Raw genomic sequence first — 14,756 nt, forward strand, 5'->3', positions numbered from 1 at the left:
TTTTGCATTAGCTTCACATAAACTATCAGCCATTGTTGGGACAATGAAATCTTTCCCGCTGGCTTTTCTTCAGAACAACTGTTGCATCTTGGGTTATGGTTCATTGATACAATGAATATACATTAGAAGAAGCACATATATACAACCCAAACTACGTAGTCCAAATAACTTGTAATTCCTGCCCTCATGATTGGGTGAGTTAAGATCACAAGTATTCAGATATATTACCATTGAATTCCATGCATAAATGAAATGGATAAGGAGAAGATCAGGATGGGACCAGGTACTGGGCAGGAACACACTGCTGGTCCATTTCACATAGAAGATACTTCTCTCATGTTAAACCAGCTTGGCTTACTTTTCAGTGACTGCAGTTTATTCAGTAAAATTGTCCACAGATTAGATATAAATGAAGTACACAAAAAGATTATGAGAGTTTGAGTACACCATTTTAGAACTAGAAATTAATATTAGAACTGCATTTCTAAAATGTAATAAAATGAATTTTTCTGAGCAGAATTTCAGAACTGCTGTATCATTAATACAGTTAGTTAAAATAACGACCTCTGCATGTGTTAAATTTTAATTATGCCCCTGGAATCAGCTGGAAAGACATTTTAGCAGTGACACGCTAAAGCTCAATGCATGCATAACTTTGCCCGGTCCATTGGTAACTGCATAGCTCAAAACTACTGCTTTCATGATATCAACAGTTTGTAGGTATTGCAAGCAACATTAATGCCTCAACGTGCTATAAATGCTAAAAATAAAAAAGCTGGAAAAGTGACACAATTTTCTTCAATTAGATTTCAGAAGCTGAAAAAAAAATTGTGTACTAGAATGTGCACATGTCTAGGTATGTTAGAGAATGTAATTTAGTGGGAGAAAGGTCCTGAAAGTAGAATAAATTGTATAAAAGATTTACCTGTATGGAACTTCTAAACTTTTCTTATATTTCTCGAAAAACCTGTCTTCGCTTGTTAACGCAACCACAGTTCTTATATTTTCTACAGCTTCTGCTGAAATCTTGATTTGAGAAAATAGGAAAATATGAGGCTTTTAAAAAAAACCTCCTTTACTCAAGTCCAGGTTCTTTCTAAAAACATATAATAACACAGTCCTACACACACCAAACCAAGCATAACTTCACATGAGTTGGTATGTAAGGTCCCAGTCAGGGCTCTGATACAATATCAGAACTTCTGTGCTTGTGCTGACAACCAACTGAAGCCCCGATGTAGCAGCCTCCATTGGAGCTGGTACCCAAAGTTCTACAAAGTGTTAGGAGAACAGCATCTCAGGAGCTTTTTGAGTTCACTTCAGCCTCAGATCATGGTGCATCTGCCTACCCATCATTTTCAGCAGGAAGCACTTGGGAGGGATGGGGGATGGTGCTGAATGGGTTGAGTGTAAATTCCTGCTCGGCCATGAAGTTCACATTGTGATGTTGGGCCAGTCATTCTCTCAGTCCAACTTAATTCATGGTATATTGTGGTGAGGATAAAATGTTTGTGTGAAGGCATCACATGTGCCATTCTGAGCTCCTTAACAGGGTGAATACAAATACAACCAAGACAAAAATGGTGGGGGGAAGGAAAAGCAAAGGCACTTAACAATTATCTGTCCTCTATTTTTAAATGAATGAGTCTGAAAAACACATGTTTAAAGTGTTATTCATAGCATTTTGTTGATGCATTTACTGCTGAGCTTCTCCCAAAGGACAGCAAAGGGTGGCAAGTTCCATTTCTAAGTGCCACCTTCAAAATGCTCTTCCTCCAAGCTGCTCTTCCACTCCAGTATCACCTCCCACAGCCAATTCTCTACCTGTCCAATATGCACACTGCTCTCCTGCTAAGGAGAGGAGAAGAAGCCATGACACAGAGCTTCTTCCTGCAGGATATTGCTGCAACTCTTTCCTTGTCTCCACTCTACTGAGCCAACACTGCTATTGTTGAGCAGGTGGGAGAGACCCTAAGGCAGAGGGTGAGATAAGGCAGCCCCTTCCTCACTCTGCCATGCCTTTGCTCACTTGCACGCACATACCTGCCCTCTCCCTGCTTTTGAAAGACTCTCTCTGCCTAGAGCTGAGAAAATGCAGTAGCAAACACTTAGCAGCATTACAGTGAAATGGGCTTGTGCTTTTCATATGACTTATGGGCTATGCAGAATCAGTAAGTGCTTCAGGCATTCTCTGAAGGAGACAATTAGATTTATTTATTTATTAGAATAGGGACTGCAGGTCGCGCATTGGTTTAAACAGCTGGGCTGGTTGATCGAAAGGTCGCCGGTTCAAATCTGCAGAACCGAGTGAGTTCCTGTTGCTCTGTCCCAGCTCCTGCCAACCTTGCAGTTCGAAAGCATGCAAATGCAAGTAGATAAAAAGGTACCACTTCGGTGGGCAGGTAAGAGCATTCCGTGCACTTCGGTGTTTAGTCATGCCGGCCACATGGCCACGGAGACTGTCTGCGGACAAACGCTGGCTCCCTCAGCTAGGAAACGGAGATGAGCACCGCCCCCTAGAGTCAGGCATGACTGGACTTAATGTCAAGGGGGAACCTTTACCTTTACCTTATTTATTAGAATGTATTAGAATTAGACAATGAAGGTGTATCCTTCAGAAGGCCAGACTGGATTGGTGGGGTGGTGGCTACTAGTTGCCAAAACTGAGCTAGATCTGGAGTCCTCCAAATAGGAAGGATGATTTTCAAGTCTCCATCTGAACAGTCAGTTGTGCAGACAAATTCTTACAGCACCAGTCCTGAGCACCTTGGAGGAACACACTGTCTTCATGGTGAGCATCCATATCCCTTCTGCTATGTTTGGAGGATAGCCAAGCCTAATGCCTGATCTGATGCGGAAACGTGGGGCATCCAAAAATGGTTAGGAGAACAGTTCTTTCATTTCAGTAAACGAGGCATGTGTGACCCCTGTGTGGACCCATATGGCCTTTTATCTGCTGTTTTTATTGTTGGCTTGTTTTAATGTCCTGTACTTGTATTCTGCACATGTGCATGGTAGTGAGCAAAGCAAACCAACTTTCTAAAGGAGACATGAATTAAAATTAAGGATAATGTTGAATGTAGTGCCCACTGTCTGACCACTGGGCTCAGTCCATGGTCAGTAGCTGACAACTTCCCAGACTGCTTTTATCATTGACCTAATGCCAATGAAAGCTGGAGTTCAAAAACATCTGGAAGACCATAGGTTCCTTATCCCAGATCTAATCATAGCCATGCATTTTACATATGGAGAACTTACTCTTCCAGCTTCTTCGAGTGCTTTTTGATCCTTTGCTGCATTGCCAGTTCTTGTTTTAACACTAATAGTCTCCGTAACAGCGACGAAAGGAATACAGGCCAGGATAAACAATGTTAATTGCCAGCCATGCATGAATGCAATGACAACAGCTGTCACAAGTGTAACGATGGTTGTGGTCAATAAGGCCAATCGACTTCCAGTAGCCTTCAAAAAATAAAACAAAACAAAACACCCATATGGAATTTTTATTTTTCTGACATAAAGAATCTCTTAAAAAAAGTGTAGCCAGTTCATTTCAAAACAACAGGTTTTGACAGGATTATATAACCTAAGAATGTAGGCTTAACTATACGAGACTCTTTGCATGGTCACTGCAGTCCATGGTGACCGTCTTATGTCATGGTGGCTTGTGGCTTGTGCCAGATGTCATAGATTATTTAACCCTTTCATAAGCCATGCATTGGTTCACAGAGCATAACAAGCCAAGATGTATATCTGTTGTGACTTCCATACTCAAAATGGTAGCCTGAACATGCTGCAATGCATCATGGTTTAAACAAGATACTTTGGGATGTGGGGACTTTACAGTCTAAGTTTAACTAAGAAGGTGTGATGGACATGTATTCTTCCTTTGACCTTGACCAGTACAGTTGCCAAGTCATGCTACTAAACTTTTGAAAAGCCATTTAGTAGGCCTATTCATTAGCAATATTACACAGTTTTATATTTGGTAGCTAGAACTAGTAATCACAAGCGTACCATGGGATGAATGAATGCATTCTGTTCCATGCCAACATGGTATCAGCAAGCAATGCTGAAAACCTACGATGTTAGTTTGCAAGATTACGCTTTGGCTTAGTTTTGGAAAATTCTCATAGGCATTTCTGTGATGGAGCATTTAAGTTCTTCAACTCATCCTTCTGCCAGCCCTCTCCTGACTACAATATGGCATGCGTTACTGTATAGTGAACAAGCTAGGCTTAGCTTATTCAGCTTACAAGTAGCTGATTCTTTGATGGACTGAATTATAATAAAAATATTGGGTAGTTTCAAAATCATGCTGCTTTCTGCAGTAACTTCTTGTTGTATGTTCTACAATTTTACTTCTAATAAAGCAAGATAATAATAAGTAGGGACATACCCCTTTGACTTGGGAAGCATCTGTTGCAAGTCTGGTTAACAAGACCCCAATGCCATTGTTATGGTCATCAAACCACCCAATTTCCTAAAAGCAAAGAAGATGGTTCACAAAATTATTGCATTTGCAAATGGTCCATCATAACCTGAATTGCTGGCTATTACACCATATTGGTAATTCAAAGTGCACTACACTGACCACCTGGGCTATGCTGATACTTTCTAGTGATAAATATTGAGAGGATTTAATCTTAAAAAATGAAAAAAGGAGGGGGGTTGATTCAGCTTATTTATCAATGAACCTGCTGAGCTTGCCCAGTCAAGGTTGTCTTAATTCCAACCACATCAGAGCTACTCCTAAAAACCTGATCTTCAGAATGCTAGACAATGTTAACCTAGATGGCCGGTCTGACTTGGTGTGACAGCATCCTAGGTTCCAACTTTGTTTTGCCTAATTTTTTGTTTAACATTTCCATGCACTTCCTTCTGAAAGTCACTACTTACCGTGACCCTATACTTTGTACTGCTGCATGCATTTCTTTAGTATGGCACACAGTGCTTGGAGACAAACAGAATCAAACAAACCAAATGCCTAACCCATCCTAAAGTATGCTTTGGTATACCTTTTTATTTATTTGATTTATATCCTGCCTTTCCACCAAAACACACCACTCAGGACAGCAACAACAATGCCTTTAGCAACAATGCCTTTCATTGTTACCTGTTGAAGCAATGCTTTGAATGAAAGCGATCTCAGTCGCATGGTGAGTGCTTCTCCAGACTTTGCAAACATGAATCCCTGCAAGGCATAAAGACGAATATATTAACTGGGTATTCTAGGAAAATGCTGAGACATTTTAAAGACTAATATCCTGTGGATAGGGATTGAGAGTTAAAGATAAATGGTGTTCCATGCACTGCCACAATTCCATATGCTAAGGTAAGGTGAAGGAAGAGTTTGGAAGACTGAGATTTCCCTCTTGGTTATACTAGAATACTGCAGCTATCACAGACATCATTCTAACATGCACCAGGGTTGGGAAAACTCAGCCTTTTGAACTAAACCCATTCCTGTAGGGCTCTGAAATTGCCACAGATTCTTTGGACCCACCCTTCACAATGACTGCCAATGGTGTGTGGTTTCCTAGCTTTAATGTGGCCTTTTCCCATTTGAAAAGTCTGAAATGCCTCTCTTGAGGTTTAGTTATGTGCAGGAAGAGCACTATGCTAAAAAAATGCTGGTATATTTTGAGCTGGTATACAGCTTCAAATATTTTGAACCTGCCCCTTTTGCCCTCACTCCCACTCACTACTGGAATGCCCCTCTGAGAGTATGTCTGAAATTGAATTTGGTCCTTGGGCCATTACGGCTGCTTGCCTCCCCACACCTCATCGCTTCTAAGGGCAGGGCTGTACAGTGCCTGGAACAGTTCAGTCGTCATAACCATTGCAGTCTTCATGATTCATCATGTCCTTTTTACACAGAAATAATTTCAAATGCTGGCTACAGAAATGAAACACACACATAACAATAGTTCGTACATAATTAGGGTTTCTGCAGATGTCCCTTTCAAAAGTTCCCTTATGACAAGCCCTTATTAAGTAAGTTAGCTTTCTCGAACCTGGTGCCTTCCAGATGTGTTGGACTGCCATTATCGACAGTCACTCACCTTGCTGACTGGGGATGATGGGTGCTGTACTCCTGTACATCTGTAAAGTGCAAGATAGGGCACAGCTGAAGGAAGCATGATCCTATTCCTTACCTGGATTATATGTGTTATTAAGCTGACTGTTCCCAGCAAAAGGAACAACAGGGAAAACTTCGTAGTGTTTTGGCTTTTCTTTATATCATCTTGTTCTCCAAAAGCCTGCATGGCAAAGCACAGTGTGAATCACCAATACGGAAAACAGTTTCTTGCTTACAATATGTTTATTTAGTCCAGCTGATTCCTCAGACTTTAACAAGCTACTGCAGGTCATTTGTGATTTTGCTTTCTTTTCGCTTCCCTTGTTGGAGTCATCTGATTCTCCAGATGTTTGCCCATCACATTGAGGGCAACAGTCCCCTCCACCCTTTACTTAAATGACTTGCATATGTCTACTTTGCATATTTCTTCCAGCTGTCTCCAGCATCAAGTAGAAGCTAAGTGAATATACCAACACACGTTTCATGTGCTTCAGAATTTACATGATTCTGTGGTGTTACAGAAATGCAAGGGCAACTCATGGCCACTCCTAAACACTTTGTTCAGAAGTCTGGGATGCAACGTGCAACTTAATGCAAGGGCACAACAGAGAGCATGGAAAAAAACTATTCTTGCAGGTTAGGAGGAAAGTTATCTGAAAATACAATTATTTAAAGTATCGGTATGCCCCATTTTGACTCAACAAACCCCTAAAGAGTCTCACATTTGGCACGTGTTTGAATAAAATGCATAAAACAAACACATGTCAAAATACCCCCTCCACACACTAATACAACTAAAACAACAACAACAAACAGAAAGGCACCAGTAGCCAAGTAAAATAAAAACAGCTAAAAATAGAAATTAAGAAGACATCTTAATTACTATTTATTTATTTATTTATTTATTTATTTCATTTTTATACTGCTCAACAGCCAAGGCTCTTGGAGCAGTTAGCAAAAGCTAAGAACACACATTTCATTTAAACATTGAAAGATCCCAGTGAATAAAATGGCTTTGACTTGGTCCCTAAGCAATGCTAATATAGCCACTTCCCTCTCCGGTCTACAATACTTCCACAACCAGAGAATCACCAGTGTGAAGGTCCTCACTCCAGCCACCACCCACCTCCCTTTTGAAGACTTCAGCACCCACTGAGAGGACTCTGTTACATATCTCCATGGCTGGGCAGGTACATGGTGGAAGAATATTCCATTCACAAGTCTCTTGGGACTGCAAAGCTCAGTGCCAGCACTTGGAATCTTTTCTGGAAACACTCTAGAAGCCAGGCAGGCCTGCAACAGTTGGCCAAATTTGATAGTGCTGGCAAGAGTCCATCAGCAGATTTCATCATTCTTCCACAAAATGGCACCGTCCAGATGTTTTGGACTGTAACATCCAGCAGTCTTGACCATTCACCCTGTTGAGTGGGGCTGATGAAAGTTAGCTCAAAATATCTGGCGGGCATTAGCTTTGGGGTGGCTGGTTTACCCAGCCTTTCAGGGAGATGTCTTGGCTGCAGGGATTAAGACCACCTTTTATATTTTGCCCATTTGTCACCAACTACTGTAAGAAATCACTCAATTTACAAAAATGAGAGCAGAATAAGATTCTAAGGAGGAGAGAAAAAAAACTTGGTTGGCAAGTGGAAAGAAAGATTTTATACAGAATACTCAACAGTCCTAAACTTACCCCAATGATTTTACTGAACAGAACAGCAAACGCAGGGCTGACAGTACCTCCAAAGGCAGCAGCAATGACTCCAACCACAATATAGCAGAATTCAGGCTTATTCAGAGACAGAATTCTGTAAAAAGGCACCTCAGGGAGTTTCTCTTCCTGTAAGAGGCAAAGTTCCAGTTGTCACCAGTGGGTGAGAACACTAAATTTCTGGGCAACAAACCAGGGGAAATGTTGCCAAGAAATTCACATGAACTCACAGGTGCTAAATAAGGAAACTTCTTTATATTCCCACTGATTTTCATGACCTCAGAACTGTAATTGCTCAGTCAAAAACAAAGAAGGAATGGAACAAAAGGCTAAATCACATCAAGATCTACCTACATAAGCCATTGAAAAGTCAAACTGCATCAGTCATGATGAAAAGCATGAATGCACAAATCATTCTGTTGAGCTAAATGCTGCTCTGCTTAGACTTTTCAGTGTGTGTGTCTGTGTATATTTTTATAGTTTTAATGAAAAGTGCTCTGCAGTAGAATCTTAAAAAACAGGATATTATAAAGTTCCACTATGACCTTTTCTGAAGCTTGTGCGTAGGCAGAAATATCACTGGAAGAGCAGAACGTTTTCAAATGCTATGTATGGAGAGTACTGACAATTAATCAGTAGTATGGGAAAGAACTTCCACTTGTTACCCTCATTTTATTTTGTTTGTTTACCTAAACAACCAGATAAATGCACTTTAACAATAATGCAGTGACAAGTCTGCATGGCCTTTGGCGATAAAGTTGCTCAGAGCTATTGTGGCTTAAACACCACAGTTAATTCAGTTCCATTAGAAGAGTTGCCCTAAAGTGCGTGTCAAGTCTAATACTTTGATTCCACATATGCACGTATATGTGCAAACTATTGCACAGCTTATTATAACTGAATTAAACTAATGTTCTTTGTCTCATTTGTGCTACTTGTCCTGCTGCTGAAGCAACTAGTGAAACAGCAGTGACTCTTGTTATTTTTCGGCTGCTGTTACATTAGACTCAACATGTCTATCAGATAAGGATATCAGCAGATCAAATACTGGCTCACCTGTCTGGTTGGTCCCTCTCTTACATTTCACATGAACCATCTGCCTTTATTTTTAAAGGTATTGCAAGGTACTGGATGTTTTAAATGAGCATGCATGCTTTCTTTAGCATTTATTGCTTTCTTAATTTTTAAGAGATTCTTATTTTAAAGTCCTCCAGGAATTCTTGGTAGCGTAATGGGAAATCAGATGGCTTTTGCTTCAAAACATGTTTTAGACATGCAATAGTGCTTTGTTAAGAGCTTGATCAGGCAGGAGTTTGTGTTGAACACAACAATGGTACTCTTAAATTGAATGCAATGATGGAACTTCCAGGTCAACCTAGTAGATCTTCAGGATCTAATTTCACATTTCCTCTGCAGGACTGAGCTCTGGACAAAGTGTAAAGAGAAATGTATCCTTTCTTTTTGAGTTTTTCCTTTCCTGGCAATTGTTTCCTACAAAGTACTGAAGCAGAGTATAACACTGAAATATTGTAAACCAGTACTTTGGCCTCAAGGAAGTGGTACAAACACAGAATATATGAATTTGGGAGTTCATCAAGGCTGAACCTGAGCAATGATCAGATGTAGCAAAATTTGCAACACAAGTATTGTATTTAAAAATTCTGAATAATAACGAGCTACTCTAAACACCACACTATTCTTGCAAGACTTGATAGAGTTCATGTAGAACCAACCACTTTATCCCTTTTCACTGTCTTTTGTTTCATTTTCTTCTTTTTTGCAGAGTATCTTTTAGTAGAAATCCTACTGATACTGCGTCTGTTGGACTGTCTTCGAAAGCTTCTCCCATTAAGCATTTCTTTGCTGCCAGTAGGATTTTCTGAGTAATTTTCCTCCAGATTCTTTAGGTCATCATTCTCAACATGGTCAATATCATCATCCTCAGAATCTGTCTCCTCCTCTTCTGTTTTATCCTCATGATCATCTCTACCATAACACTAATGATAAAAGCAAAAGAATTCATGTAGGAGAAAATTACCAATAGACTTCAAAGCTTTCATTACCATGCATGATGATTATATCTGCAGTGGGACAGTTCTGGCATAGCTTGCTACTTGTGGCATAACCAAGTCTTTGACTGTGCCTAGAAACTGACTAGCATTGAAGCTGTTGAAACAGGGAAGCTACGTGCTCTCTATAGGCAGATGCAGCAACAGTCTGGCCATGGCATTCTGGACCAGCTGAAGTTTCTGAACACTTTTTGAAGGCAACCCCACATAAAGTGTATTACAGTAGTTCAAAAAGTGCAGTAACTAAGACATGTATGATTCTGTGCAAAGCACGCATTCTTCGGACTGGCACACTGGCCTCAGCTGTGCAAATGTGTGTGACTCTTTTGTCTGTAGGCCTGAGGTCTGTAGCACCATCCATGGAGCTGCTGGATCATAAGGCTGCCTGGGGCTCATACTTGTCATGCTGAATGATGGGTTACTGTTACAGGCAGGCTGATTTGTTGCCTCTCGTTACCTGTTGCGTTACAAGGCCATAGTAAACACCTTTCTGTGCCATGAGTTCTTCATGTGTCCCTTGCTCCACAAGAATGCCCTTCTCAAAGCCTGCAATAACATCTGCTGTCTTGATTGTGGAGAGTCTGTGAGCAATCACAATGGTGGTACGACCAGCCCTGGCCTTAATAAAGGGAAAAGACAACCATTTCAGAATACATATTCAGCACACACAAGAACATGCTCCTTGTTAATTCAGGTTTGAGTTAGAGACTTCTGAAATGATTGAAAGGCTATTAACATAATGATGAATTGTGGCTCGATGCACTTAAATGTTATTGTTTAATGCTATAATAAAAACACATGCACACATCTGACTTACTCAGCTGACTCCTAGGTAAATTTACTTGAAGTTAATTCCCAAGCATAATTTCTTAGTCCTTCAAGACCCTGCTTATTCTGGTCTATTTTGAAAACCTGGAGAACTGCTTGGTATCTTTTACCTCCTTTTATCTACCTTTGCTTCAAGTTTTTATAAGTCTGTATTCCTGGTTTATTTTATGACAGAAATGGCTTTCTGTCATGTTTGCATATTGATTATACACAAATATACTAACACTGTTAGATAATGTTCCACATCCTTGAATTTATGGTCAGTCTCTCTGTGTGCTCTGGAGAAAGACTAGGGCTAACTTAACACTTGCATTCAGGGGCCAGTAAATATATCAGCACTGGCTCTCAATGTTCCTATGACCTCAATGCCTCTGAACATTATAGTGCTTAGCTCCCCATCATGCTGCTACACCCTGTTGGTGTCTCTCCCTATGCATAGGAAATGCCAGTGGGCAGTAAGGAATGATGGATTTTGTAATCCTTAGGAGAACAGGTGACAGGGCAGGTACATCTTCTTCTGTCTCATAAATTACTAGAGTTTCCAGTTCACATCCTTCTTCTCCAAGAAGGTAGCCTGGGCCACTAGGTCAATGCTCACCATGTTGCTTGCTCCATTTTAACACTGGCTCCAGAAAATCCCACAAGGTCATGCAAGAGGGCACACTTTCCAGGTAGACAAGGGTTATCCACACTAGTGGATAAGCATCTTCAAGCATGACCTGCTATTTAGTTGCAATTATTCTCCTCATGATAATAGGCTTGCTATGCAGCCCATGCCGACCTGAACTTCAGGAAATGCATCAATTTCCCTCCTCTCTAGCCAAGCTTTTTTTTTAGGAATGCCAGATGGGACCTACACTTAGATAAGACCATTACAGCTTTAATCAGTTATGTTAAATAACTGTATCATCCTGAAATAGGCCCTGCAACATTCGGCTGGCCACTTAGTTTACTCCCTACCCAGCAAATAGCTGATAGAATATACGGATGGCAGAAAAATCTGCTATAGATTCAAATGAATTTGGATTTCTAGGATTCCAACCTGTGGATTCTAGAGCAAATCAGCTTTTCCCAAGCCATGCATATTCTGTGAACTTGCAGACCAGTTTTTCACTTCTGGGAGGATTTGTGCAAATGTCTATTAACACAAGTGTACTTTAGTGCCTTGGTTAATGCACATTTGAACAAGCAGGCATTAGCATTACTACTGGAAGTAGAACAAAAGTTCATTTTGTTAAAAAGGCCAGTGAGTGAATGCTGGAACAAAAGTGAATCTGTGGCACACACACTTGATGCATTTAGCATGGATGTACTCTTGGATGGTCCAGTCACTACTGGACTCAGAATTGTGAGTGTCTACATAATGTACATTAATTCCCAGCCTGGTTTCCAGTGCTTTGCGCCCATTCTGTATGCCTTGCTGAAACTCAGCCATGAAAGCTTGCAATCATAGCAGCAGGTTTACCTTATCAAGTGCTGCTTGCACTATGGATTCGCTCTGAGTATCCAGAGCAGAGGTAGCCTCGTCCAACAGCAGGATCTTGGGGTTTCTGGCCAGGGCACGGGCAATAGCAATGCGCTGTTTCTGCCCTCCACTCAGCTGGGCTCCCCTTTCTCCAACCATGGTGTTAAACCTCTGGGAGAATCAGACCATGAAAATCAGGAAATCACGCTGAACTTTGAGAAACAAGGAACGGTGGTCAGAGCACAAGTGACCAAGCAGAGAAAATTGGAAGATAAGATATCCTACTGAATCCAGGAGGATTCAGCACCTTACAGATGATGGCAATAATACCTTTACCACTTTATCTTTCAGGAATAACAATAGCAGGAAACATTCTTAGTCAAGCAAGGAACATGGTATCTCAGATTCAATCAATGGTATGAATACAGTCTAAGAAAATATTCCCACTGATTTAGCTAGCTATTTACATCAAACTGTTAACACTTCCTGAAAGATTAAAAATAGGTTTTCTGCTATCAAAAGGAAGAAAATTAACATGGGTTGGCTGAATGACTCCACCTTATGATTAACTCTAATTAAACATTTACATGTACTGCCGTTAATTTGACATAACTACCTCAGATCTGGTTGAAACATGAATCCAAAGTAAAATGACTAGAGACCCAAAAAGCACCTGAGAAAATAAGTAACCTTCTGATTCACGTGTTCTGACAAAAATGTTTGTAATCATTAATCTTATAACTGTTTTCCTGCATAAACTTGCATGAGGTGAAGCTGATTCTAACAAAGAAGAAGTACAATGTGACAACAGTGGAAGAATAACCACAACATGCATCAATAATAAAAAGGAAACTATCAAATGTCATATATTATCACACACTTAAATTTATATAGCCTGTTGGAAATGACTGTGTGTAATATATCAAAATGCTCAACCAAGAATTCTGCATAGAACAAACACACAGGATACCAAGGGTACAATACGAGTTTCAATAATCTTGAGGATTTATAACATCCCAAATACTGATATACACCTCACTATCAATTCTAGACCTAGTTCACATGTAAAGATAAAGCCATGGTTTAACAAATGATTTTTTGTTGAAGTGTGGTTTGTTTGTTTTAGCTGTGAACCTGGAGCCATGTGTGAACGATGGGTGCATCTCAAACATCTGCTGAAAATGCAGTTTTCTACCCTGGCCTTCTCTGGCTTGTAAATCATTGTAATTAACTATATGCTGCTCCATCTAACTTGTATTTTCCAGTGCTTTTTGTAAGTTTGAAATAGCTCTAATTAGTTTATTTTAAATGTATTTGCTTCGGAGTTGTAAATGAAAATGTTTTAATAGTGCTTTTCAATGCAATCTTTTATATTTATGTGTGAATCACTTGGGGATGTGGTTCATCCCATACATAAGTCATATATATGTAATATTAATAAATGTTTTTGTCAATAAATAAATTTTGTAATGGTGGTAAATTGTGGGTTAATTAACATATAATTGGCTAAGTTATGGGCATCTTGAATGTGCAGCCTCTGATAGACCTATGAGAAAAATTGACCTATACATGGATATTTATCATTTCTTATTAGATGTCTATATGTGGACAGCAGGGATAAGTTTCAAATCTCATTAATTAATTAATTAATTAATTTTCTTTCCCACTCCCTTAGCCGTAATGGCTCTCAGATCGGGTTACAAGATAAAGTATATATTTCTGCTACTAGGGATGTTAGACTGCTACTAGGGATGTACATGCCCCCTTCCCCCTGCCCACCCCCTCTTCACTCTGTTCTTAAACTATCTGGGTACTAATCTCTATCCTTTATAACTCCATGCCCCTAAGCTATCTATTGAAAGAATTCCTCTGCTCTTCTGTTCTGATGAAGTGCTGCTACTTTCACTGACTGGAACAGGTTTAAATGGGCTGCTAGCTGCTTTCAGAGCTTATTGATACAACAACAAAATTTAAGCAAATCTTAGTTCTTGCTATTTAAACAGCAATTTCCAAGTACTGGCTCTGAAGAACAGAAAGAAGTAATTCGTTCAGCAAAGCCTGGCCTATAGACCATTTCAAACTTTTTCCTTTACATAAAGTATCCTACTGTATAAAGTCCTTGGCCCAAACTACTATTTGTACTCAGAATGGATTTCTTGGTTCATCTCACAAGTGGAATGAGTTCCATCTATTTTCTTTAGGAAGATTCCAGGTCTGCTTCCTTGTGTGGAGAAAGTAGCTATTTATTTGGAAGAGGGGTTTTGATCAGTTGAATACCAAGTTGACCAAATACCTTGAAATGACATATACATGGACTTTTTTCTGCAGCTCCTGCTAGTAAAATTCATCCACTGCTTTCTGACTTCTGTGTTAGTTGAGGGAGGTGGAGAAAAAGATAAGTTGGATTATTCTCCTGAGGTTTTTTGTGATTGTGGCTTAAGAAGAGATAGGACACTGTTAGGTGGAGATTATTAGACTTAGATCTCAGTGCCTTGGAGCAGCAGCTGAAAATCTTGTCTCCCATTACATCTAAGTAATCCTCTAAAATATGGGATTGTTAGATTTTCCTATCTGCATATACTGAAAAACTGCCCTATGAAATGA

At 39.9% G+C, this 14,756-nt stretch overlaps 1 protein-coding gene across 1 annotated transcript in view; it reads right to left on the bottom strand.

Annotated features, from left to right (window-relative positions):
• LOC123022737 (ATP-dependent translocase ABCB1-like) overlaps positions 1–14,756 on the bottom strand; it is a 38,227-nt gene that overhangs the window by 5,976 nt on the left and 17,495 nt on the right. Inside the window, exons 11-19 of the mRNA XM_044428699.1 lie at positions 12,153–12,323; positions 10,317–10,478; positions 9,524–9,787; positions 7,773–7,919; positions 6,159–6,263; positions 5,117–5,194; positions 4,400–4,483; positions 3,259–3,462; positions 926–1,026 (exon numbers count right to left, since the gene is read on the bottom strand). Of these exons, the coding sequence (XP_044284634.1) occupies positions 926–1,026; positions 3,259–3,462; positions 4,400–4,483; positions 5,117–5,194; positions 6,159–6,263; positions 7,773–7,919; positions 9,524–9,787; positions 10,317–10,478; positions 12,153–12,323 (1,316 nt within the window). The remainder of the gene's footprint in view (positions 1–925; positions 1,027–3,258; positions 3,463–4,399; positions 4,484–5,116; positions 5,195–6,158; positions 6,264–7,772; positions 7,920–9,523; positions 9,788–10,316; positions 10,479–12,152; positions 12,324–14,756) is intronic.

Source organism: Varanus komodoensis, unplaced genomic scaffold, assembly GCF_004798865.1.
Source record: "Varanus komodoensis strain SLA01 unplaced genomic scaffold, ASM479886v1 scaffold2, whole genome shotgun sequence".
In the NCBI taxonomy this organism is placed as follows: Eukaryota; Metazoa; Chordata; class Lepidosauria; order Squamata; family Varanidae; genus Varanus; species Varanus komodoensis.